Consider the following 24,335-nt stretch of genomic DNA (forward strand, 5'->3'; position numbering starts at 1 on the left):
TGGGGGGGGGGGGGGGGTTGCAAGTGCAAGCATTGAGATAGTAGATAGTACTGCACAATATGAAGCGGGTATTTATCAAAGCCATAACCTATAAACCTATTAAACATCAGAAGAAGTTTATGAACAGTTTCCACAATTAGGTACCAAATGAACAGTGCAAATAGAGACGATTATTGTCTTCGATTCCTTATGCACAGATTTTCTGTACATTTGTCTCTTCTCTACCAATTATGTTTGAGTCATGCAGACTCCATGCACCCATAACCCAAGAAGAAAAGGCCGCCTTTTATGGTCTGTAGTTTCCAAAATCATTTCCAAGCCCATTGTGAAAATTGTGTAGCAATTGATGAGATCTGATAGAACTGCTTTACAGTACCTTGACTGCTTTGTGCAGTCCGCAACAGAGTGTCAGCTTCTGCAAAGAAAAGATTGAGGTGCCCCACTCTCTCCCTCTCTCTCTCTCTTTCTTTTCCAATGAAAACACTTTCTTCTAAAATAGGTTGCCCACCTTCTTCTTAGAAGAATGGAGGTTCTTCATTAGTTACTTGCATTGAGGAGATGTCATAAGAACACAGACTGCTTGCTTGCTCATTCTCTATTCTGCATTGAGCTCTGTATCTGCTGCAAAATTTAATTCGGAATTAGAAAGGAGACATCAACTGGTGGTTCAGAATTAAAAGGGATATTTTCCCTGAAGGATATCCATCAACTGGTTTAAAACCTACACAAAAGGGGAATTTGAGTTTCAAACCTATTATGCAGGTATCTTGAAGAATGAATCCGGGTAAGCGTACAAACGGCTGAACCTTTTTTTGAACCATGAAAAGTAGAAAATAGGCCATGCTCTTCTTTAGTTCTATTTGAGGGATTGAGGGTTTGCTCTTTTATATCCTTGTCGTCAACATCGTGCTTTTGAGTCCTTAAGGTTGTATGTTTCTTGCTGGGAAAACCATTGGTTATACTCTCCTACCCAGAAGATGAGAAATGAAGTTGTGCCTTTACTATTTTTATCTTGACAGTGCAGATGACATGCAACCTTAATTCTTGCAGTTAGAACCATAAGTCCTTTGTCGTGCTTTAACTTCTGTTCTACTGTGAGTTGTCATCATACTTGTAAACATTTCTTGCTCTTAAGTAACAAAGGGACTTGATGAAAACCATATGCATCCATTAATGTTATCTTTGCCGCATGCTATCTGATGCCCACTGGTGGTGATAATGGATTATTGTTGAAAGGTTGGTGAGGCGCTGACTATGATACTTGAATGCTACTTTAAGATTTTAACCTGAATCTTCTTGTGTAATCAGATTGTGTGAGTGAAATGTAAAGTGGCAGTAACACAGTTCCATTGTTGTTTTATGGCATGCTAAGGAAATATGGGGATGAGGGAGACCATGGACTGTATGCTGACATGGGCTCTATTTCCTCGGCAATGTATTTGTCTGCAATGCACTAGCTATACTGTTTTTTGTTTGTGTTTGTAAAAATTGGTATACCAATCCTTATTGATGCCAAGATGGGTTCTGTTTCCATGACAAAGCTTTTGAGGGTTTTGTCTGTAAGTCAGAAAGTGAAATTTAGTACTCTTTTAGAAATCAGAATATCATCCAAGTTCACTAATGAGCTTTAACCAATAGTCTTTCTCTTTCAATTTCTTAATTTCATCCTTCGCCTTCCTGATCTTGTGGGATCAATTTTTGTTGTCATTAATTGACAATACTTTGAACCTCAGCAGAACAGAAAAGTATTTGGTGATTGCAACTTAAATTTGAAGTAAATTAGCCTAGTGTGGGTATGTGTGTACGTGTTTATAGTGCAACACTATTGTGTTAAATCTGGTAAGATGCTGATAAGTGGAATCGGAAGTAGTTTTATAGTTGGCATGACATTTGTGTTTTCATTGCTGAATATCAGTAAGATTTCCAGATGACCTTGCTTTCCATCTGTAAAACTCCCCCCTCATCCCCCCACTACTAAAAAGAAGCAATTTGGAAAGTAACCATCACCTTTCCCCCTTAATGCTATTTGATGACCCAACTATTTTGCTTCTGTAACCCTATCTCCTTTCTCTTTTTGTTTCCTACAAACACTATTGCCTCATTATGAAGTACATTCTCGATAACTATAGGAGAAGCTGTTCTCGAGCAAAAATAGAACAGAGGCTTCTGTTGGAAAGAAGTTGAAAAATGACATGCTTGCTGAGGTTGAGAGCGTCCACAAGGTAACCTACGATTCATTGTCCCGAGCTCTGAGTTTTGTTTTTTGACTTCATATTATGGGACTGTTCTGATATTGTGTTTTGTGCAGAAAAAAGAGAAATTGCTGAAGAAACAACATAGACAGGCATTGATGCTTGATAACATGCTAAATGTGGATGGTCTTTCTGGTGGACGCTCCTTGCGGGATAGGAAGCCTGTCACCTACACATTTGGTAAGTGCATTTCACTTCGTCCTGCTTTTGTGCTGGTTAAGTATTTGGTGTCTAATTGGACATTGGTTACTATGCAGATGATTATGATCGGTCAATTAATGAGGCTATCAAGATAACCAAGTATGATTTTCTATTGGCTAGTCTCTTGCTGTCTATGTCTTTTGTAATATGCTGACATGTTCTTTCCTGTCTCACTTCAGGAACGGTCAACCATCTGCAGAACCTGCTTTGAGGAGAGATCCTGCTACAAGGCATGAAACTTCAACAAATGGTAGATTGGGTAGTCCTCCACACTTGTCACAACACGTGTCTTTCAGAGTGCGTTCTCCTAAATCACCCGAATACGATGAATATGATGAAGACCATAACGATGAACAATTAGATCGGAGGTATTTGCTCCATGTGTTTTGAGATTTCTTAGGGTTGTTTTCCCTTCAATGACTAACCTGTACTCGTCTTACATGTAGCAACCGTAGGAGGCAGAGACCCCAACGCTATTCTGCATCAGAGTTTATTGAAGAATTATCTGAAAATGAGGCAGATTTTGACAGTGATGATGATATAATGGGTGAAGCAGTTTATGATGAAGAATATTTAAGGAAACGGAAACAGCGGAAGGTGTCAAGTAGCTCAGAAGGAGATGATGAGTACCATTGGGATGAAGAAAATCCTGAAGATGAAGAAGAGGAATATGAAGATGAAGATTCCCCAAGTGCTAGTGAGGAGAGCGATGAACCTCGGAGTCGGAGATTTAAGAAACTGCCGGGCCGCACAAGAAGAGAAACCAAGTTGAGGTCAGTGGGCAACCTTCAGTCAGGTTTAAGACGCAGTAACAGGGCAACCAGAAACCGCGTCAACTATAGCAATTTAGAGATGTCAGAATCAGAGTCCGAGTCAACGAAACCTGAGAAGTCAAATGGATCCGAAGAGCATTATGATGCAAGTGATAATGCAGAGTTCTCAATGGGAAGTGATGACACCGAGGAAAACAATGACAATGAGGAGATGAAAGTTGAGCAACCGGTTGATGATGTGCCTTCTGAGATGGCAACAGTTGATCAAAATGATGTACCAAAGAGAACAAGCAGTCCAGATCAAGATCAAGATGATGTTGAAAGTGGAGGGAAAAGGCGCTTTCTTGATCTCAATGAGCTTGCCCCGGGTCCTGGATTCGATGATGGCCCTAATTCAGTGATGAAAGATGAAGGTGCAGATGACTTCTGATGTTCTTCCCTGAGATCTTGTTGCTTGTAGTTTGGTCTTGCAAGCTGATTATATGATAGTTAACTCTGAATCCACTCCATGATGGAAGCAAAGGAGTTCCGTTTCCCATGGAAAATTTTGGCAACTGTGATGCAGTTTGTTTATCCAAAGTGGGGCTAATCAGAAGTGAGAAAATTATGTAGATTGAGTAGTCATTTTTTTTTGGCATTTCTACATTCACCTATGAGAAATGGTTGGGAAACTCTATGAGAGTTTTCTTTCTTGTTCGCTGTACAATAACATTATAACTAATATTGTAACAGAAATATCACTTTTAGATGCTTAGAACCATTAATTTAGTTAGATGCTTGGTGTCATTTTCCTCCACGAAGTTTGCACGGTAATGTACTAAAAAAGGTTTTGTCTGTTTATGCTACAAAGGTAGTTTGATAACATTTTACACTTCCCCAAATGAAACATCTTTTCACAAGTCGTGTCAAATACAGCTTATCTCTGCAATGTGTGTGCATTTTCCTCTTCAGTTTCAGTTTCAGGCCTACTGTTTCCCCAACTTTTTTAACTGTGTCAATCTAATTCCTTATAACTAACCTCTGAATGAAAAAATTTATAGTTATACAGATGTATGACTTAATTTAAGATCATAACTTATTTCATTTAAGATGATAAATTTCAAAAACTCTATAGAGTGAATAGTGAAACATGGAATTGCAAAATCAAGCCAGATAGACTAGTAATTTCGTGGAATTAACTTGTTAAACATCCTAACTTACATGAAAACAAAATTAAAGATCAAGAAAAGTGATACTAATTACACAAGTCTTACCATTGACAGAGTACACTTCTACATCTAAAAACTAACACCTACATAATTAGTACTAATCCTAGTAACTAAGTTCAAACCCAAGTGCCTCTAAGAAGAGGGCGAATTGAAGCAGTTTCACCAAAAGTCTTCACTAAATCCGAACAAGACGGATCATGTTCTTCTTCAGTTTCCGTCTTCAATTCCAACCCCAATTCCTCTTCTATATCATCAGAAGCAGATATCAGCAGAAATTCACACCCTTCGTAGTTCAAAAAATCCGGCGGCTCTGCCGGATGGTACCTCAGCTGCCCAAATTCACCTTGTAAGTGAGCTGGAAATGTAGCCTTCCTCTTTTTCTGAAGCCCTCTAAACTGCGATCCACTTCCACGTTGCTCCGGGTTCTTAATCTGAATCAGAAATGACCCTTCTCGTTTTATGTTCAATTCCTCCTGAGGTTCATTTTTCTCATCCTCTGCTGGGAATTCAAGCTTGTAAACCAAATGGGTATGCATTTTCTTCTTCGGATTATGCCTCAAAATTCGATAAATTCCTTCTCCTACAGCTCTAGCTGGAGCAACTACGCGGTGTCCTCTAGTTGCCGTGTCGTATTCTTCTCCTTTGAGAGCTGCTTTTACATCGTCGATTTTCGTAGTCACCATTTCCACAAAACCCCAATAGGGACGATGCCCTGTTTTCTTGCTAGGATCAGGGAGACTCTTCCGACCCATTACAATAAACCGGAGCAAAGGCTCCTTCTCAATATTAACTTCTTCTGTCCCATGTCCTCCCTCACCTCCAGAATGTTCCTTATCGGAAGAAATATCACGGTTGGGTTTTCCAGGATCCATGTGAGAACCAAGTTTTTCACCTTCCTTGCCAGAATGAGGATCTTGTTTAACTTCAACAGAATGTTCCCCGGACTCTGGACGGAGAACTATGTATAAACGCTGCACATCGTCGGAATCATGTACTTGTTGTTTGCCAACTTTTGGTCGATAGAAGAAGAATATTTCACCTCTTTCCTACAACCATTAATTAATTACAGAAACATTAATAAACTACATAAAATATGCGTAAAAATGGAGAGACATACAAGTACCTGAACTTGAACGTTGGATTCATTTTTAGTCTTTGAATCTTCGCCTTGTCCCATGGCAGAAATTTGGTCTCTACTGAGTGAGAAGTGAGATATTTTTTAAGATAAAGTTAATGGAGGTGGAAACGGTTAAGGAAGGGCACGTAGGTTGATGCTAATGAGACGTGTTCATCGTTTACCGCATACTACTCTCCACGTTTCAACGTTCTCTTACCAACCTAACTGCACCACACCAGCTAAGATGGGCAGGTTACAGCAAGGTAAATAATTAACTTGTCTAATTTTAAACTTTTTTCTGATTTTTGACTAAATGCAGTTTAGTAGGTAACTTCAAAATTTTAATTGGTGACACTTTTATTCTCTTATGAAATGGGCCACTGACCTCAAACGTGTATGTTTTTGTCACTTTTTATGTTTCAAAATCAACCACATAGCAAAGCAGAACCTCTGTGTTTCTGGTTACATTGAATAGGTCAAAAGACAAAAACAAAAGTTACGGAAAATGAATTTTGTAGCTAAATTCAAGAAACTAGAACGAATCTATGCTATGTAGGATAGATATAAAAGTATGGATTTTGTTTTCTCTGCACATGTATGTATGTCCCTACTTCTATACATCCAGAGATGAGCTTGAAAATGTACTCAAAAAATTGAAAGAAAAACAATAAAACGGCAAGAGATAACAATGAATGAATTTTTGTAAAGGGCCCCCTAAGTATAAGCCCCGTATCATATCTAAAACTGAGGATTCCAGAAAGTTTACAGATGGTGGTGTACTATAACTGCAAGACTTGTCTACATCTTTCTCTGCTCAACTCTCAGTTACTTTTCTCTGAACCTCTAATTGTGTTTCATCTCATGTTGCAGCAAAGGGCTCGCCCTTGCTGTTGTAGTTTGTTCCACATGCAAATCATCTGCCTAGGTGACTGATAATGAGCTGAATAATAATCTTCAACGCAACCAGATTGGGAGAACTTCAAGCTGTGTACATATTGCACAGCTCTTGAGCTGTTGAATTTCTCAACCCACATTCCCATGCTCACATCCTCCATCTTAAACAACTGCAACTCACCAGAGCTTTGTTAGATATTGTATTGAACTGTGGCACAGATGGAAGGGGAGCGGGATTTGTGCCTACCTTTAAGTTATAGCTATCATACTCTGAGACAATGAAGTTAGCGATGTCTGATGAAACTATGTAGCCAGGTCCATTTGCATAAGCTGGATAATCTTCTTCGGGCCACTCCTGAGAGAGAGAGGAAGGGAGATGAAATGAGATACTCAGATTTCTTACAAGGCCACGTAAATTATACATAAGAGCGTTATCGAGACAAATTAATGTCCAGGAAGGAACCAGACAACTGTTTTGGTTAAGTGCATTTGTCGTGAAACTGCTGCATCGTTTATCTAAATACCCTCCATTTAATCTCTTGAGAACACTCACCTATCTCAAGCATTTTGATTACTCGCTATGACGTGGTAATTATAAATTAAAATTATTAAACAATGAGGCCTACGAAACTATGCACTTTTATAGGACAGAATTAGGAGTCAAGACTAAAACTATACAACAGCATAACGATCTTTTAATATGAGGTAAAGATTTTGATGAAGAGACGCACAAGAAGATCCAAGCTCTTACCTCATATGTTACTGCCCATTTACCACTACGCAGGGGTTTATGGTGATAATTGATATTTCCAATATATAAGCTCCTATCTTTGGGAACTTTGTTTACTTCCTTGATAACTGCATCGACTCTCACAAAGGTATCATCGTCGCACTTCATGATATTTCTGGCAGATGCTACACGGACCTGTAAAAAACCAAACGTATATATGAGGTTAACTCTATCGGGACAAAATTAATGTCAATGTTCAGGGGAAATCCAGAAACATACCCCATATTCACAGATGGCAACTGTTTTCAGAACTACGAGGTCATAGTGATCCATATAAGGAACAATGACGATGTCACCAAAAAAATCTGCTTCTTTCTTTAGCTCCACATTTACCTCCTTTCTTGCATGCTGTCAAAAATCCATCTCCACATTAAGTAATTATTTTAACAGCACCAACACGAATATTTATAGAAAAATATATTTCCAATAGGTTCCATATGCTACCGATATGTCAACTTACCAATGCAACAAAGAATCGAGCCACGACATTTGAAGATCTGATTAGCTGATGCTGCATCCAAGATTTCCTAATAGCCATTCGCTCAGCAAAATGATTGCCAGCAGAAAGAATACCAATGAACATATCAACGGGCTGATCAAGGAGAGGCGGTGCCTTCCATCTGTTTGACATATCAAGATGTCTCTGAGGTGCAAAATTGGGATGTGTTGCTGGCAAGGAGGCAGCAAACACCGAATCAACATCAATGTCACCGTTCAATGACAAACCAGTAGCATCCTCAAGGGCAAATCCCTGAAAGCACAAAGAAAGAACCTTAAGAATAGTCCACAATTAAATACTCCAGTATGAACTTGAACTAAATAGTATGTTACTCACAGTTCGATATGGGAATGAGGTCACATGCCTCCCATCAACATTTATATGATAACCCTCAAAGCCAGCACTTAGCGTTAGCACAAATAACTTCTCCTCCGAGAATGGAAATGGCCAATCAATAGACATCTTCTTTGTTCGCCCAGCAATAAGCCGGTTTAACCACCACGATGACTTTGATTGCTCAGAATGAGTGTCGTTATCTCGAATCCAGTTCTCACACTTAACCTGTCTATCAACTGCAAACGAGGCCTATGTTACCTATAAATTAAGCTACTTCACCAATACAACAGACAGTGCAACTCACAATGCATTCTCAGTTAATTTTATTTTTTTTTTTATAAAAAGGAAACCGCAGCCGTTACCCTTTTGGGCGCGCACAGGGCAACTCAGTTACTTTTTTTCCTTATAGTCAAACTTTTAACAGAGAGATGCATAACCATAACCTATCCACCACCCCATAGTTCAACCAAAGTACAGATTTTTAGCTTAAATTACTACACCAATGAACATATTTTTAAGTTCAACTACTCAATAAAACATAGGGAGCAGATAAGAGTTAAAGCAATAAACCGAATTCATTGTCTCACCAGTTTCCTCCGTATCCTTGGACCTCAAGCCGTCACACCTTTGAGCCGTCCCCCACTGCATCCTATAACAAGTGTTTTGTTCAATCACAGGCTTTCCACTCCAATCACCCCTCAATCTTGGATTGAAATGGAGAATCCTTGGTGGGTCCTCTCCATCAACTGTCTTCAGTCCCTGTAACTCCATCATAAACTGTGAAACCATCAAGAATTGACCAGTTTTCAGCAAAGATATCTTTGGGTCATGCTCCGGATGGGCCTTCTTTGGTTTCCCAACAACTGTAATATGGGACCCTAGAGTAAGCCCGCATGGCAACACCATCATTCTCCCTTTTTCCTGAAATTCCAACCCAGAAATCGAAATCGAATGTGGGCATTCTTCTGTCTTGTTATTATAATCAACAGGAATCACTTCTTGTCGGTGCAATTCAAGCTCTTCCCAGAACTTTTGACCTACATCAAATGCCTCTTTTGCAGACTTCAAAATCCCCGAAAACCCATCAGTGCTATTCATATTCACGGAGCTTCCATTAAAAGCTAAATTCGACAACAAAGTATGCAATTCTCTGATTCTTCTTCTCTCCGGCCTGGACTGATCCACAACCCTAACTGGCGCATCAACAGGACGATTTGGGGCCTTCCTTTCTTCCACATACTCTTCACTCTCAAGCACAAAAGTTTTAGAATTCAAATGACGGTTTTTACCAAAACCCTCTTGAGAAACTAAACTAAACCCAGTTTCGAAAACAAAAGGAACTTCTAAACCCACCAACACCACATAAACAAAAGCTATAAAAATCAAAACTTGGACCGATCTCTGCCGACTCCAAGACATAAACATATCAAACTTTGCTCTCTTCATTTTCAAGATTCAACCCCCCACAATAAAAAAAAAAACTGCAAAAATCCCTCTTTCAATGGCCAATAGTCATAAATAGATAGAAAACTGAAATGGGTTTCTCTGAAAGTTTCAGAAAAAATACAGCTTGACCACGAAAGAGGAAAACCAGTCGAGAAGAAGAAGAAGAAGAAGAATTAATAATTCAAGGAAAACATGATCACAAACGCGTTTAAACAAGTAAAAGTTGATATATAAATAGAGAGAACTGAAAGAAGAACAGAGGCAATCGGATTCTGTATACTTTCATTGAAACAAAATTTTACTACTAATATATATATATATATAAAAAGAAACTTTTTTCAATTCAAAATAAGAAGAAAAAAAAAGACTTGTGTTTTGAAAGGGACCCAAAAGAATATTTTGTCTATTTTTATCAGATGCAGTAAATACGTTTAGTTAATTCTCCGAAAAGGAAAAAGGAGAATTAATTATTTGCTACTTATTTTCATACAAAGCCCCTAAAATTCCTGCATATTTATTATTGGGTCCTAATATTTTTCTTGATGCGCAAACATTTCTTTTTTAATATTTTTAGAATTAGTGTAATTTGGGGGGGTTTTGTGATATTTTAATTATTTTTAGATTTTGAAAGTTCATATGTAAAAGTTTAATTAATTTAATTAGATTAGCTAAATGAGTCAAGATTTATAAGACTTGCCATGGATTACATTTCCAGAAAGTATTTGGTAAGTAAATTATTTCGACAATTTAGTAGTCAAAGTCAATTAGTTAGACATATTATTTTTATTTTTATAATGAATAAGTTGTTGAATTGATATACGTAGATTAATTTGGTACCAATGAATTATTAAGTTGTACGTATTTTAACAAATTTTGTAGCCAAAACCAATTCGTGAATAAGTGTTTTTTTTTTTACATTTAATTACTAAGTTTTTGAAATGATACAGATTACTAGTTTGGTAATAACTAATTAATAACAAATTCTAAACTAGTTCAAACTAGTTTCCTTATAATTAAACTAGAACTAGACATTAAGGGCCTTTTTAGTTGTAGTCAACGCAAATCTAGTTTGAAAAGAAAAAAAAAACTAATTAGATATTTATAAATAATGAAAGCTTTAAAGCTAACTCATTTTAATAAATATTTTCTAAGTTGTATAGAATTTTCACAATAGTAGGCATTCACATTAACTATACTATATATTTTGTACATAAAATTTGATGTTTATAGGAATTTTTAACTATACTATATATTTTATACATAAAATTTGATGTTTATAAGAATTTTTCATATCGTGTTATTTATGGTTAATCGTACAAATTTAAACTAAATGTTTTAAATTTTTTGTTTACTTTAACACACTGGCTAGAGCTTTCAAGTATATCAAAAATCAAACTACCTTTTTTATAAAAAATAACATCACGTGATATATAATAACTACCGTCTTTACGTGCTATTTTATTGCTTAATTAATAATGTATTATTCACGAGTTATGCATTTGTAACAATTTGTTATTACTTCATTATTTACTATAATATAATTTAATTATTACTTTCTCCCTCCCTCCGTTCACTTTTAATTGGACTATTGAATTAATGTAGCAAAAATGGACAAGAAAATGAAAGTTCATTTTTTGTTAGAAACGAATAAAACAAAGTGATGTATTTAGTAAAGTCCGGAGTTTAATTGGAGGATGTCACTTGTTTGGTTGGCAAAAAGAGTTTTCACACAAAGCTTATCAATGTCAAATAAATTGGAGTCTTTTGTTTTTGTATTTGTCTTCTTTTCACTAATAGTATTTTAAAGTCCTAAACTATTGATAAGTTTTGAATTTGATCCTCATATTTGGTACTTAAAACACATGTAACATTGAATTAACAATAATATGTATTTTCAGTACTAATTTTTAGAAAATATTGTTTTATTTAATCTCGATTTATTGAAATTTCAATATTCTAAATTAAATATTTCCTTCATATATTTTTATTTATTTATAATAGACTTTGCATGTCAGTTCAGAAATAACAAACATTAAAATACATATTTAATAAAATAAGAACACCCATATTAATTGGTGTAAAGTCTTCAGCCTCGTTTACACATGATTAAAAATTAAATAAGACCGAGGTTGAAGTTTTATTTGAACATACAATTTAAATTTTTAGGGTTGTATTTTTTTTCCGTAAACATAAAACCCTACAATTTGTTTTGAAAACTATAAAAAGAAAAATAATCACCTAGTTTTTATACAATTTTACGTCAAGTCATGGTTCATTAACAAGATATTAGAATATCTTAAGGCACCACATAGATAAATATTTATGATTATAAACTTTTAAATACACATAATTTTTTACAAAACATCACTACATAAAAATATAATCTTTTTCACACCAAACATGAACCAATATTTAAAACTTTCTTCTACTTATACACCAAAGAGAAGATAAACTATTTAAGAAATAAATTATTTATTAATATTGTGGAAATTAAATAGCAAAATTGAATGACAACGATATAGTAATATTTTATGGTGGAATACATGTCCCTTGGGAAAATGTTATCTGGAAAGATTTTAGTATAAGCTGTGCGCCACATGTTCTATTATTCCCTCTTCATTTAAAAGAATATTACAAGACATATTGCTATTCTTCTAATTATAATTGTAATGATTACATCAAACATATTATAACTCACTCATTTTCATTAATTTGTTGTTGAGAGTTGGCATTTGGCATAAGGTTTGTCTTAATTTTTTTGACCTGTCTTATGAGGGTCTAATAATTGTAAAATTGTTTTTTTAAAAAAATTCAAATTATGTATAGATATTTGATTTAGTCATTAGAGTCTCTTCTGGCCAACTCAACTCGGTTTTATTTTCCAGTTGTGAAAAGGAGGGACCGTCCAAGTTAATATTAAATTCCTGATTTGGACTATTTCTTTTAATTTATTTTTCTATTATTATTTGACAGCCATTGAGAATCTTTCAACACAAATATTAAATTATATCATATCATATGTTTGTTTCCTTCTAATTTCTAATAACTATATGATAAACCCAAAAACTTAATTAACTAGTATAAGATAATTCATGTATCGTAGAGTTGATTGCTTATATATAATCACTCCATTTGTGGAAATAATAAGTAGTAATTAAAAAGTCATTCAATTAATAAAAAATGATACTCCTTCCGTCTTATTATATATAACACTCTCTTATTTGACATGATGTTTAAGAATAAAAGGAATTCTTTAAAATTTACGGTCCAAAACAATCATTCCGTGATGAACTGTTGGCAACAGTCCTACATTTTGTCTCTGTGGACCAAGGAGAAAAGGGGCTCGGCGGGAAAAGGAGTGTACCATGAGAGAAGCAAGGAGGTCAACCTCTTTCAAATATACAACATGGATTCTGGCAATATAGTTGGACTCTCATGTCGATTTGAATATTTGTTTAACTGAGAATCATTTCATGAAGAATAAAAGAGAATTTTTCAAGTTAAATTATTTTTTAATTATAATAAAATGGTTTTTTTTAATAAAGGACTAAAAAGAAAAGATTGTCAAATAAAATGGAATAGAAAAAATATATGAAAATCAATTTTTATAAAAAAAAATATATAGAAAAGTCACTTTAGTGTTCTTCTAACGTTTTGGTCTCCACTCATATTGGAGTCCACATACTCTTCTTGATATAGGATTTGATGGTTTGGTCGTGAATAAGTTATTTTGGGATTAATTATCTTATTATTAGTATAAATGGTGAGATAAATAATTTTAAGACCGCCTAATACCTTGAACAAAAATGCAAGATAAAATAGTCTTATATTCTATCCTTAAAATTATTATACCTTATACCTCACACCAAACAACGCCATATTTTGTTATATTTTAAATTCCCAAGTAAAAATCCTAACTCCACCTCGCTCATGAGATATTTGACTGACTCTCCTCTCTAATAATATTATTACTCCTATGTGTAGGTAATAGTAGATATCAAACTAATTTCCAATATGAAATATTAGTAATCTCTTTATCATGCCAAAGCTGTGAGGTTTTAAGCAGAGATCAAATGGTCATTTCATATTTTCTTTCATTTGTTTTTTTTTATAGTTAATAATTCTCAAAAACTTGTGATCTTTATGAAACTAAAAGAGAGTTGTATTTACTATATTATATAAGTTTATTTGCAAAATAATAATTCAATGTTTAACCAAATTAATTCACCCAATTCGAACCTATTTCAAACGCTCTTTGAAACTTGTATATTTTTTTGACCTTGTTTAATAACTCATCTAAAAACTGTTTGACGGAAAATACATTCCATCAAGCAAAATAGTTAAATGGAAAGTAATCTCATGCTTTTCTTGCCTTCTTTTAGGCCATCCATAAGAAGGTTCAAAACTTGAGAGATTAATGTTATTAATTCATATCTCTTCTTCAACATTCAATTCTTCCATTTTTCCCTTTTCACTGCTATACATTTATAAATGGGAAGACCTCCTTGTTGTAATGATAAGGTAAATAATAGAAAATGTAATTGGATAGAAGAGGATGCTAACACATCTACATTGGTCTCAATCAAACATGGAATTGGTAATTGGGCAACCATGTCTAAGAAATCAGGTACAAACTCGATCGATCGAGCTGGGCGGCCATGAGTTGTTAGTCTTGTATAATCTTTACATTATGATCTAACATTGGGGATTCAGTTATGCTCGTAATCTATTTTCTAACATATTATTAAAGTAGGACCCATAAGTGCTTTTGTGTTTCCCAATGTTGGCTCTGATGTTATGTTATTCACGCTTCAGTTGTTTCTGATCTAGACATGTGAAACATGCTACATTGGTTGAGGCCTGAGGGTATATAATGTAGTTTTCTTAATTTGATTATGAGTGATTTTGATCGCCTCATGAGTTAAACTTTGAGTTTGTTAGGCTTAAGATTCATTTCACTAACAATTTGCCAAGTGCTAAATTTCAAGATTTTTGTAAATGAGTGCAATTTTTAACAGGATACGGGAGATGTGGTGGGAGGAATCAGAAGCAGAGATGGAACAATCGTCTAAAGCCTGATCTTAAACAGGACAGCTTTACGCCTCAAGAAGAGGAACTGATCATTAAGCTTCATGCCACTATAGGAAGCAGGTGTGTCCTCTAACACGTTAAGCAATAGTCTCGGTGTATGCTCTGAATAGTTCGATCAAATTCAATTCATCTTAGCTAATTAAAAGTAGTTGATAAGCATCGCGTTGAAGTAATGAAACAATTTGTTTTCTGAAGGTGTATTGACAAATATTACGAGTAGCCTATAGTTTTGACACTTCAAAATATTGTAGGTGGTCTATAATAGCACAACAACTAGCTGGGAGAACAGATAATGATGTGAAGAACTTGTGGAACACTAAGCTTAAAAAAAAGCTATCTGCAATGGGGATTGATCCAGTTACTCACAAGCCTTTCTCACAAATCCTCACAGACTATGGTAACATTGGTGGCTTTCCGAAAGCCAGAACACGTTTCGTATCTCTTAACAGAGAGCTAAAAGGTGCATTTATGTCTAGACCAGAACAACTTCAACATTCTTTACAAAATTTCCAAAACTTTAACAGCCTTTGTGTGAAGCTGCCGAAAACAGAAGCTTCAGAACAGTCTTTCTTTAGCAACAATCAAGATTCCAGCAATATTAATCAACCTCCTGTCGATCTGTTCTCCGAGTTACAAGCCATAAAGTTTGTAACAGAAGCCTCAAATTACAATTCCCCAAAGGCAGTTTTCTCCCATAATCCAAATCCTATAACTGATTGCTCTACGTCTTCGCCTTTGTCATCTTCGTCTTCATCATCTGCATCTCATTCATTAGCTGAAAATCAAGTTAACTGGTGTGACTATCTTCTTGACGATGCATTTCTTCCATCGAATTTCAAAGATCAAGAAGATACATTAACCACAGAAGAAAAGTTAGTGTGTGGTGGAGCTGAGGATGGATCAAACAACGTGCCATCAACGAAGGATTTTGAGAACTCGTTATCTACAAAGGGCACATCATCGTCATCATTTGTCGAAGCCATGTTAGAATGTGAAAATGACATGTTCTTGAACTTCCCTGGCCTCTCTGAGGATCCGTTTTACTAGTGATAATGCCACTAATTTATGGCGAAAAATTAGACTTGGCTTTGTTTCATGTCTCCAATAGCTAAGTTAATGCAATTTCTCTATTTGATAGAGTTGGGACTGGTCCAAGCTGTTGCAGTGATACACTGTCGCGTCATCTAATGAGTTTTTAGTAGATACAACCTCGTTTTAGTTTAACTTGTTACATTTTGCTTCTCGAACGCCATCATAAAAAGAAACAGCATTTGTTTCCGCTGCATTTTAGAAACAGCATTTGTTTCCGCTGCATTTTGTTTTTAAACATTCTTATCACATTGACTGCTAGACAAACAAGAGGTCATGTCTACGTAAGCTTTGATAGTCAGAGTTATCTGGTGCCCTGTTGAATACTACAGAGTACACCCGCACCATGGCTTAATTTTTGAATCTAGAAATGTGTTTATAGCATCTCGAAATTTGTTATTTGTTCAATATGTGCTGAGAAACAATTCTCTAATTCAATCGGATGTTGGGCTAATGGATTTTAATCTCACTCTACTTTGTGGGATACAAAAAGTAAAATTTGAAAATTTGTCAACAAGAGAATGTGTAATGTGAGTATGCTGTGGTGCAATGTATGGGCAACCCATGCTGCCGTCTTATTCTTACAAGAGTTGTTGCTGCACCTCCTATCCCTTTCATTCCATATTCACCTTACGTGGTTTTTTTGTTTGCACACTCTGCTTGAGAACATAAGACTCGAGGAGTAGGGTGGTAATTTCAACTTATATAAGTGAAATAAAATCATTTTGTTCATATTAAATTAAATGGATTACTCATATATTTTTTGCTTAAATGGTTTAATATGATCTTCAACCTATTTAAGCTCATACAAATATCGACAAAATGAGTTAACATGAGAATCTATATCCAGCCGATATAAGTGAGAAATGAAGCAGATTTTTTTTGGTCGGTTGGTGAAAGGTGGGGGAAGGGAGTATTATTTTTTTGTTTATCAAAAACAAAAAAAAAAACTTAGGGGTAGGTTGGTGGAATGTGGGGTGTGGAGGGGGGGAGGGGCAGGGGGTGCCGATGGGAGAGGGTAAATTTTCATTTTTTTTTTGAAAAATGATTTAAATTTTTAGGGGTAGGTTGGTGATGGGGGTAATTTCTTTTTTCGAAAATAAATTTTTTAGGGATAAGCTGGTGGATGGTCGGGGGAGGGGGGGGGCTGTGGGGAGGGGTAATTTTTTTTTTATTTAAATGGGGTAGAACTATTTTGCCCAAACCATATTTGACCTAATCCATATTTGCCCATATTATATTTGGATGGATTGTAATCCAAACCATTTTTTTTCAACCCATTCAAATTCGATCCAATCCAATCATTTGTCACCCCTATGGAAGAGTAATAAAAAACCTTACATGAAGATCTTGGGTTCAAAATCAAGTAATTCAAAATTGAGAAGGGGATAAGATTTTGTTGACGTAATATATCACAAATATAATAAATTAAGATTGAAATAAAATAACTAATATGACTTAATAAATCTTTAGGCTGAGACATGAATATCTCGCTCAGAGGCGAACCCAGGATTTGAACACTTTGGTGTTAACTTATGATATTCTGATTAATGACAACTCGCAGAAATTAACAAGAAATAATACGAGCAACCTGAAAGTCATGACAACATTACGAAAAACAACACAAAGCCGAAACAGAATTCTAATCTGGATTAACGAAGCAAAACAGGAAAGGCAGGAAGCTAAAGAAGGAAAAGAAATATTTGTAAATCAATCAACCAAGACTAAGGAAAAGAAATATCTGTAAATCAATCAGCCAAGATTCAAGAAAGAGAGTGAAAGATCAGAAGATTAAAAGATCAGCCAAAGATTCAAGAAAGATAAGGCAGTAAATCAATCAGCCAAGATTAATAAAAAGAAATATCTGTAAATCAATCAGCCAAGATTCAAGGAAGAGATTGAAGATCAGAAGATTAAAGATCAGCCAAATATTCAAAAAGATATTGAAGATCAACCAAGATTCATTGAGTTCATCTAACAAAGGAAGGAATTGATTTAATCATGCACATATCTGATATGGACATGATTCAGCAAATTAATTCAAATAAATCAAGGAATCATCTAAGGATTTTTGATTTACAACTCTCTTGGGTTTCCAAAACATGGCATCATATTTCACAGCTATTTAAATCTGTCTCAGTCTTAGATGTGAAACACGCACTTCACTTGAACTTATATTGTAATCTTCTTTTGTCTTTCGTAAAACTCCGTACACCTGAGTGAACAATTGTAAAGAAAAGAGAAAGAAAGATCTGAGGGTAGGTTTTACAGGTAGAGGTTGTGTCAATGAAGAAGGTCTGATTTGCATATCAGATGAGCTCTTAATTGTAACATTCTGTAAGACCCAAGTTCTCAACAAGCTCTTAAGGAAATCCTTGTAACCCAAGGGGACTGGACCATGCACCACATCAGTGATCCGAACCAGTATAAAAATACTGTGTTATTTACTCACTGCAAGTTATCATTACTGTTTGTCTGTTTTACTAACGTGCAGGTGAGTCGACTGACCAGAGTAGGAAGTCGACTGAAGGGAATTTTAATTCACCCCCCTCTTGACTTTCATGTGGGTGCACCAATATAAACATAGCACCAATATAAACATAGCTCAAATATGAGGTCTAAGCTAAACTTAAAATAGAAATAGGCTTAAGTAAGATTCCATCCCTAGTCTATAGGGTGGTATCTCTAGCTTCTACAAATAGCTAAAGGACACTTCTATGTTTTTTTATGGGTGCACTGTTTAGTATATCTTAATTTCTACCAAATTTTCAAAATAGATATACATATATACATATAACTTTTTCGAAAGTTAGCGGATGCACGTGCATTCCCTCCATATAGTGTGGGTCTACCCCTGATCTCGCTCTCTTTAAGAGATTCAAGCCTGCTCCGACATAATCTACACCAATTCAGCAACAATATTCTTGACTTGTCCCCACCGAAATACAACAACTCAACAATGTTGTATAACTCAAACAACTCCAGATCAGTTAAAGAGTCCAAAGCTCAAAAAAAAAAAACACATTCTTCAGCATATAATTATTCTCTTTTATATAGTGAATATACTATTTTTTTTTGTCTCAACTTTTACTTTCACTACACAAACTCAATATATATAGGGGCGAAAATCTTCTTGATAATGAATGGAAGATAATGAGTAGTTAATAGGAAAAGCGAGTGGCTATAGGCTACATAGTTTACGATAATAAAAAGGTTGAATAATGGATGAAAGGATGATAACAACTAATAATCACTTTCTTCCGTAATTGATGAGAATAAAAAAAATATAAATATAACATTCATCAATGGACATAACATAATATATTAAATTTTATTAATATTAAAGTATCACAGATTCAAAATTAAGCATTAAAATTGGTCAAATTGATTGCATGTAGGTGACATTCAGTATATGACGGTAACAAAGCAAAAGAAAAGCAAGTTACCTATATTCAAAAATTTGCCAACAAGCGTTAGGTAGTTAGGTTGTGTTGACCAGAACAGACCACTCACGTTTTGTTGCTTTCTAATAATGAGAGATGCAACGAATACATGATTTTGATGGATCATTAAATATGACACACCCAACATTAAGATTTGACTATAGATGCCATCTAAATGACGGTTGCTCCCAGCAATCAGTGTTCTAGCTTCATTTTAGAAATTTTATAATTCATTTCATCTACCTTAAATTTAAAATTATAAAATTCAGTAAAAAAGAGGATATTAATTTTCTTGTTAAAATAAAAATTATTAATATAGTGACCAATCAACCTATGTTTCATCACTTTTTGTTTGCAAAAATAAAGATCTTAAAAAAAATCTTGTTAGGAACATCGCCAAAATAAATGCGATTTAATAAATAATAGTCCATCTAGGGAGGTCAACAATGTGCCTTATTTTTCTCCGCAAGCGGCGCACTTAACTTAAAAGGGTAAAAAGAGGTGTAGCTGAAGTATCACAGGTCCCAATTCAGTGAACTAGTTGAACACTTGCCCCCCCACCGCTTGTAGCACATTCTACAATACAATAAATTACACTATTTCTCTCCCATTTCTACTCTTTCCTCTTTCATTTCTAGTTAGACCTTAGCTGCAGCTCCTGCAATGGATCCCACTCTTAAAAAGCAACCTAAACCTACTCCTTTCTCCGCCACCACAAACTCTAAACCCCAACCCCCACCAGATCCCACCCCCACTATCCAAAACATCTCTTCTCACTTTTCCAAGCTCTATGCAAATCACAAAATACTCAAATCTGGCCATAGACATCCTCCACCTGTTGACACTCATTTACAGGCTAAAACTCTGGCTGCTGCTTATGATTCTTCATGCTCTGCTTTGACCAAGTCAAAAAGCCAACATGGGAGGAGATATGTGCACAAGGATGTTGATAAAGCTATTGTCTTGCAAGAAAAGGAGGGTGAAATCAAGAAAATACCCAATAAGGAGAAGGAGTTGAAGAAAGAGGTGGATGTGAAAAGGGCTTTAGCTCTGTTATCCAAGAACCAAGATAGTGAAAAGGGGTTTCAACAAAGGCCATCTTTTTCCTTGTCTATGAATGGTGGAGGCAGGAGGAAATCATTCTGCTGCTCAGAAACTGAGTTGGCTGATTTCTTTTCTTGTAGTGGTGTGAAAGTTGTGTCTGTTGATATGCCACCCTTTATGCAGATTCATGCTGTGGATTTTGCAAGAAAGGCTCATGATAGCTTGGAAAAGTTCTCCTCTAAATCACTTGGATTTTCCCTAAAAAAGGTAAACACTTTAATGATTGTGCAATCTTGGGTGATTATGAGATTTCGAGCTTTTCATTACTTTGTTAAAAATGTGTTTTTTCTTGATTTTTAGGAGTTTGATGGGGTCTATGGACCAGCATGGCACTGTATAGTAGGGACCAGTTTTGGCTCTTTTGTCACACATTCAGTAGGTGGCTTCATATATTTCTCCATGGATCACAAGCTATATGTACTCCTTTTCAAGACTACTGTACAAAAAGCAGAATCAAGTTGAAATCTTGAGGGGAAATGAAGTTCCTTTTAGCATAGGGAAATTTTTGGGGGAGAATGTTTGCTATCTCTATCTTTGTAGTTTTGTAAATCAGCTTTGATTTTAAAAGAAGCAATGGTAGTTGCATAGTCCCTTTAACTGTGTCCTCTATAACGAGGGAGTGTAGTGCATTGATGAATGGCATATTTGAGTAACAAATTGTATACTGTTACATTTTTTGTCCTCTGGCTCAGAAAGTAGAAAAAAATTATTAAATGGTGGTGGCCATGATGGAGTGATTGACAGTACTTGTAAATGGACCATCAATGGAAGTTAAAGAGGATAACCCTCTAGTTTTACCATAATGTAGAAACATTTTGTTGTCTGTGTAGATGAACTGACTTTAACTAACTTTAAATTTTCACATCTTGTTAGTTCTGAAAAAGTTAACCACTAACCAATGAATGTGTTGGTACCCTTTGCGTGTTCAAAGCCCCATTTGATTCTTTGATGTACTTGAAAGGAAAGAAATGATTTTTTACAGTGGAGGGTTTGATCAGTTCCATCTGTTGCTAATTTTCTTCTTCCTGCATTTGCTCTATGAAATTTATGTTGGACCATCAGTGAATTTCTACTATAGTAAGTAAGTAGTTTCCTAAATACATGGGCTAGTTAAATTTTTTGGTCAAGCGATAGGATTGTTATCTCAGCAATCTCGCGGGATAACTTGTTCCCCTGTTAAACAAGTTCTTATACTTGTAGCAACTCCAACTTAACTAGTCAACTAAAGGTTTCACTAGTACCATTTTTTCCAACAGAGTATTGTAAGTGTTTTGATAGCTTGCTCTTATACTAATGATAGTGTCAAGATACAAATTGGAAATGTTGTTTTTTGAAAGAATTTCTTGGAAATGACTAAAGAAAATGGATATTAGAATATTCAATTAGTAAATAGAACTTGTCTCAAAGCTCTTACCATAACATTAAGCAAGAACTCAAACTACCAAAGGCAATGGGGCAAGTAGACTATCTATTAGCAATCAAATTTTACACACACTCAGGGCAATATAGTTGAAAGCCATTAAGATGGAAATTATTACATACATCTGGAGAGAGGCAAACAAATGTGTGATTTTTTTGGCAAATGAAGAAGATCTACGCGATTAAAGAAATTGAGTTCTTGCTCCTGGATATTCTAAGCATTGTAGCTTATGAAAGATGTTAGCACTTCTATTTAGTTTCTTTCCAATGCACCAAAAGAGGAAGAATAAGAATGGGAACAAATTTTTTCCATAAAATAAATAATTCTCAAGTGAAAGCGTAAACAAAATGTCGCTTTGGCCGAGTGGTTAAGGCGTGTGCCTGCTAAGTACATGGGGTTTCCCCGCGAGAGTTCGAATCTCTCAGGCGACGATTATTTTTTATTTATTTATTTTGTTCGGTAATCGTATTATTTTTTTCTCGAATAAACAAGTGATTTTCTCACTCATTTTCCAATTTATATTAGCTTTCTGAAAACAATTTATGGAAAATTGATGGTAATAATGTCAAGAAACTTGATAATGTTTTGATAAAAAGTTAGTATGAAAATTAATACTGATTATATTATAGCTGCATGTTGGTTGAAAGAAGCGTATGTGTAAATTTGGGTTGCTATGTATAATGCAATTATAAATAAATATTTTAAATATTTTTCTCTAACCAACCAATCGCACTATACGAATAAAAATGGGCTAAATTTGAAATGAGAAACGGATATGGTTTTGAGCTTTAACGTTTTGTGGCCCAACAGATTCAATATCATCGAAAGATGTTTATAATTCTTCGTGTTAATAATAATTTAAAATATATATTTTTATTAGCGTAGCCATGATTTTTCTTACATGATTCAAAATAATTACTGACAAAAGTGAAAGAGAGTTTAGCATACGTAAAAAAGAAATTGATGTTGTGTTGGTTTTGAACCAACCAAAACTCGAGTTACGAAAAATATAAGAAGCACTTCTGTCGTTTATTTTTACTTGTCACTTATTTTTTAATAAATTTTTATTTTTACTTGTTATTTTCGACATACATTACGAAAAGACAATTATTATTTATCCATCTTTTACTCTTAGCATTAAATTCTACTATTCTCCAAATCATTTTCTAAGAGTTAATACTAAACATCAAATAAGCGGGATAGCATGATAACTACTTATCTATATCAATAATTATTTTCTTAAAGGTTATGCAAATCAAATAGTGACAAGTATAAATAAGCAAAGGAAGCAATTTCATTTAACCTATTTAAAAAGTTATTTTAGCAAATGATGAGCGTTGAGAAAAATTGACTTAGAAATAATAATAATAATTAGGTAATATATAAATAAATAAGGTAATATAGAAATAAACAGAGGCCCGCAAAGACATGGTTGAGTGGTTGAGAGGTGAGTACGTGGGAGATCTGAATTTAGCTTCTCATTCATGAGTTCGTCGAATGAGATTTGTCTAATACAGATTACATTTTAATGTGTAATTTGTGAGTTATTGCACATTAAATATATCAGTGCTCACCCCAAAAACAAAGATCATAAATTTCTATAGGATTCGAAAGAAAATAGATAGAGGAAGAAAAAAAATGAAATCTCATGGCTAGATATGAAAATTTGATTTTTTTTTTCTTAGAAGTTAGACCTTATAAATTAATAATTCTAAGAATGAATACTTAAATGAAGCACAAATTATTGTGGTGGAATAAATAAAATCTTATATATGTATTATATAATCGACATATAAAATAAAAGACGAGCATGGAAAACAACATAAATCGAGAAGGTCAATCCCAAGCAATTAAATTTCAAACTTTGCGAATTTTCTCAATAGACCACTATCATAATAAAAATATAATTCAATATTGATTTGATCGCTTCTTCATCGTTAATCCACATTTACATCGGACCTCGCTTTGCAACGAGGGAAGGTCAGCATCAAGATTAAAAAGAAATTGAGGTTTTAACTTTTTTTTTTAAGGTAAGAAAGTCACTTTGTGACTAATGTCTTGCTTAATTTAGAAAATAGTACGTAATTAAAATGCGTGTCCAATTCGGCTTGAAAACCTATAGAATTGTGATTTGAAAAAATGTTACTTTATCATACCACTAATTATTGTACCTCATTTTCAGCAACAGAAGTTAAGATTCTGAAAATTTTAAAATAAATTAACAAATATTGAGCAAATTAAGAAATAATATTCGTCCATGTTAACTTGTCTAATATTGACTATACATTCCTGGAGGATCAATAAATATAATAATAATTTTATAATATATATAGTTAACTAATAAGAAAAAATTAGAAACTTGAATTAGCTCTTTATTTTTAGTTAAGTGGAGAAGTAAAAGTGGACGACTGCATAGGCAGAGCCATGATTAAGAGTTTGGAAATTCTAAATTTTTTTAGAACTGTCAATCAATTTTGTTAGGGTTTCACAAATTAATATACATATATATGTTTAACTAATTTTCTAGTACAAATACAGAATATATGAAAAAAATTATTGGGTAAGTTTGAACCCATAAACCCCCACCTAGCTTCACCTTCGTGGACGAGTAAATAGTAATTTACCCGTGACTGCATTTGACCGTCATGAAGTTGATGCCACGAAATTATTAA

At 34.5% G+C, this 24,335-nt stretch overlaps 5 protein-coding genes and 1 non-coding gene across 7 annotated transcripts in view; 4 read left to right on the forward strand and 2 right to left on the reverse strand.

Moving 5' to 3' along the window:
• The window catches only part of LOC107014701 (DDT domain-containing protein DDR4), a 12,028-nt gene extending 7,940 nt beyond the window's left edge, over window positions 1-4,088 (forward strand). Inside the window, exons 8-12 of one of the 2 annotated variants that reach the window (XM_015214737.2) lie at window positions 2,130-2,222; window positions 2,309-2,432; window positions 2,510-2,552; window positions 2,633-2,821; window positions 2,909-4,088. In XM_015214737.2, the coding sequence (XP_015070223.1) occupies window positions 2,130-2,222; window positions 2,309-2,432; window positions 2,510-2,552; window positions 2,633-2,821; window positions 2,909-3,656 (1,197 nt within the window). In that variant the 3' untranslated portion in view covers window positions 3,657-4,088. Of the gene's footprint in view, window positions 1-2,129; window positions 2,223-2,308; window positions 2,433-2,509; window positions 2,553-2,632; window positions 2,822-2,899 lie in introns of both variants that reach the window. The other variant, XM_015214736.2, reaches the window with a different exon arrangement.
• A 273-nt stretch (window positions 4,089-4,361) lies between these two features.
• On the reverse strand, window positions 4,362-5,976 carry LOC107013812. The gene is made up of 2 exons (XM_015213686.2): window positions 5,558-5,976; window positions 4,362-5,480 (listed from the first exon to the last, which is right to left on the reverse strand). Exons 1-2 carry the CDS (start codon window positions 5,609-5,611, stop codon window positions 4,551-4,553), a joined length of 984 nt encoding a protein of 327 aa, XP_015069172.1. The 5' UTR covers window positions 5,612-5,976; the 3' UTR covers window positions 4,362-4,550.
• Window positions 5,977-6,081: 105 nt separating this feature from the next.
• Window positions 6,082-9,812, reverse strand: LOC107012318 (hydroxyproline O-galactosyltransferase GALT6). Its single transcript, XM_015212125.2, has 7 exons — window positions 8,658-9,812; window positions 8,071-8,306; window positions 7,696-7,986; window positions 7,455-7,583; window positions 7,197-7,370; window positions 6,693-6,800; window positions 6,082-6,615 (listed from the first exon to the last, which is right to left on the reverse strand). The coding sequence occupies exons 1-7, from the start codon at window positions 9,514-9,516 to the stop codon at window positions 6,406-6,408; spliced, it is 2,007 nt and encodes a 668-aa protein (XP_015067611.1). The 5' UTR covers window positions 9,517-9,812; the 3' UTR covers window positions 6,082-6,405.
• A 3,996-nt stretch (window positions 9,813-13,808) lies between these two features.
• Window positions 13,809-15,919, forward strand: LOC107012319 (transcription factor MYB35). The gene is made up of 3 exons (XM_015212126.2): window positions 13,809-14,143; window positions 14,535-14,667; window positions 14,859-15,919. Exons 1-3 carry the CDS (start codon window positions 14,008-14,010, stop codon window positions 15,652-15,654), a joined length of 1,065 nt encoding a protein of 354 aa, XP_015067612.1. The 5' UTR covers window positions 13,809-14,007; the 3' UTR covers window positions 15,655-15,919.
• Window positions 15,920-19,556: 3,637 nt separating this feature from the next.
• LOC107012892 lies at window positions 19,557-21,072 on the forward strand. The gene is made up of 2 exons (XM_015212857.2): window positions 19,557-20,450; window positions 20,544-21,072. Exons 1-2 carry the CDS (start codon window positions 19,803-19,805, stop codon window positions 20,703-20,705), a joined length of 810 nt encoding a protein of 269 aa, XP_015068343.1. The 5' UTR covers window positions 19,557-19,802; the 3' UTR covers window positions 20,706-21,072.
• Window positions 21,073-22,012: 940 nt separating this feature from the next.
• On the forward strand, window positions 22,013-22,094 carry TRNAS-GCU. Its single transcript has one exon. It is a non-coding gene; the product is annotated as a tRNA-Ser (tRNA).
• The last annotated feature ends 2,241 nt before the right edge of the window (window positions 22,095-24,335 follow it).

The sequence above is a fragment of the Solanum pennellii genome, chromosome 3 (assembly GCF_001406875.1).
Source record: "Solanum pennellii chromosome 3, SPENNV200".
Lineage (NCBI taxonomy): Eukaryota > Viridiplantae > Streptophyta > Magnoliopsida > Solanales > Solanaceae > Solanum > Solanum pennellii.

Coding starts and splice junctions, on each gene's coding strand:
- LOC107012318 (XM_015212125.2), bottom strand. CDS start 9,516: ATGAAGAGAGCAAAGTTTGATATGTTTATGTCTTGGAGTCGGCAGAGA. Junction 7,584..7,695: donor CTCGATTCTTTGTTGCATTG/GTAAGTTGACAT, acceptor GATTTTTGACAG/CATGCAAGAAAGGAGGTAAA. Junction 6,801..7,196: donor AATGGGCAGTAACATATGAG/GTAAGAGCTTGG, acceptor TCTCTCTCTCAG/GAGTGGCCCGAAGAAGATTA.
- LOC107012319 (XM_015212126.2), top strand. CDS start 14,008: ATGGGAAGACCTCCTTGTTGTAATGATAAGGTAAATAATAGAAAATGT. Junction 14,144..14,534: donor AACCATGTCTAAGAAATCAG/GTACAAACTCGA, acceptor AATTTTTAACAG/GATACGGGAGATGTGGTGGG. Junction 14,668..14,858: donor CATGCCACTATAGGAAGCAG/GTGTGTCCTCTA, acceptor AAAATATTGTAG/GTGGTCTATAATAGCACAAC.
- LOC107013812 (XM_015213686.2), bottom strand. CDS start 5,611: ATGGGACAAGGCGAAGATTCAAAGACTAAAAATGAATCCAACGTTCAA. Junction 5,481..5,557: donor AATCCAACGTTCAAGTTCAG/GTACTTGTATGT, acceptor TAATGGTTGTAG/GAAAGAGGTGAAATATTCTT.
- LOC107012892 (XM_015212857.2), top strand. CDS start 19,803: ATGGATCCCACTCTTAAAAAGCAACCTAAACCTACTCCTTTCTCCGCC. Junction 20,451..20,543: donor TTGGATTTTCCCTAAAAAAG/GTAAACACTTTA, acceptor CTTGATTTTTAG/GAGTTTGATGGGGTCTATGG.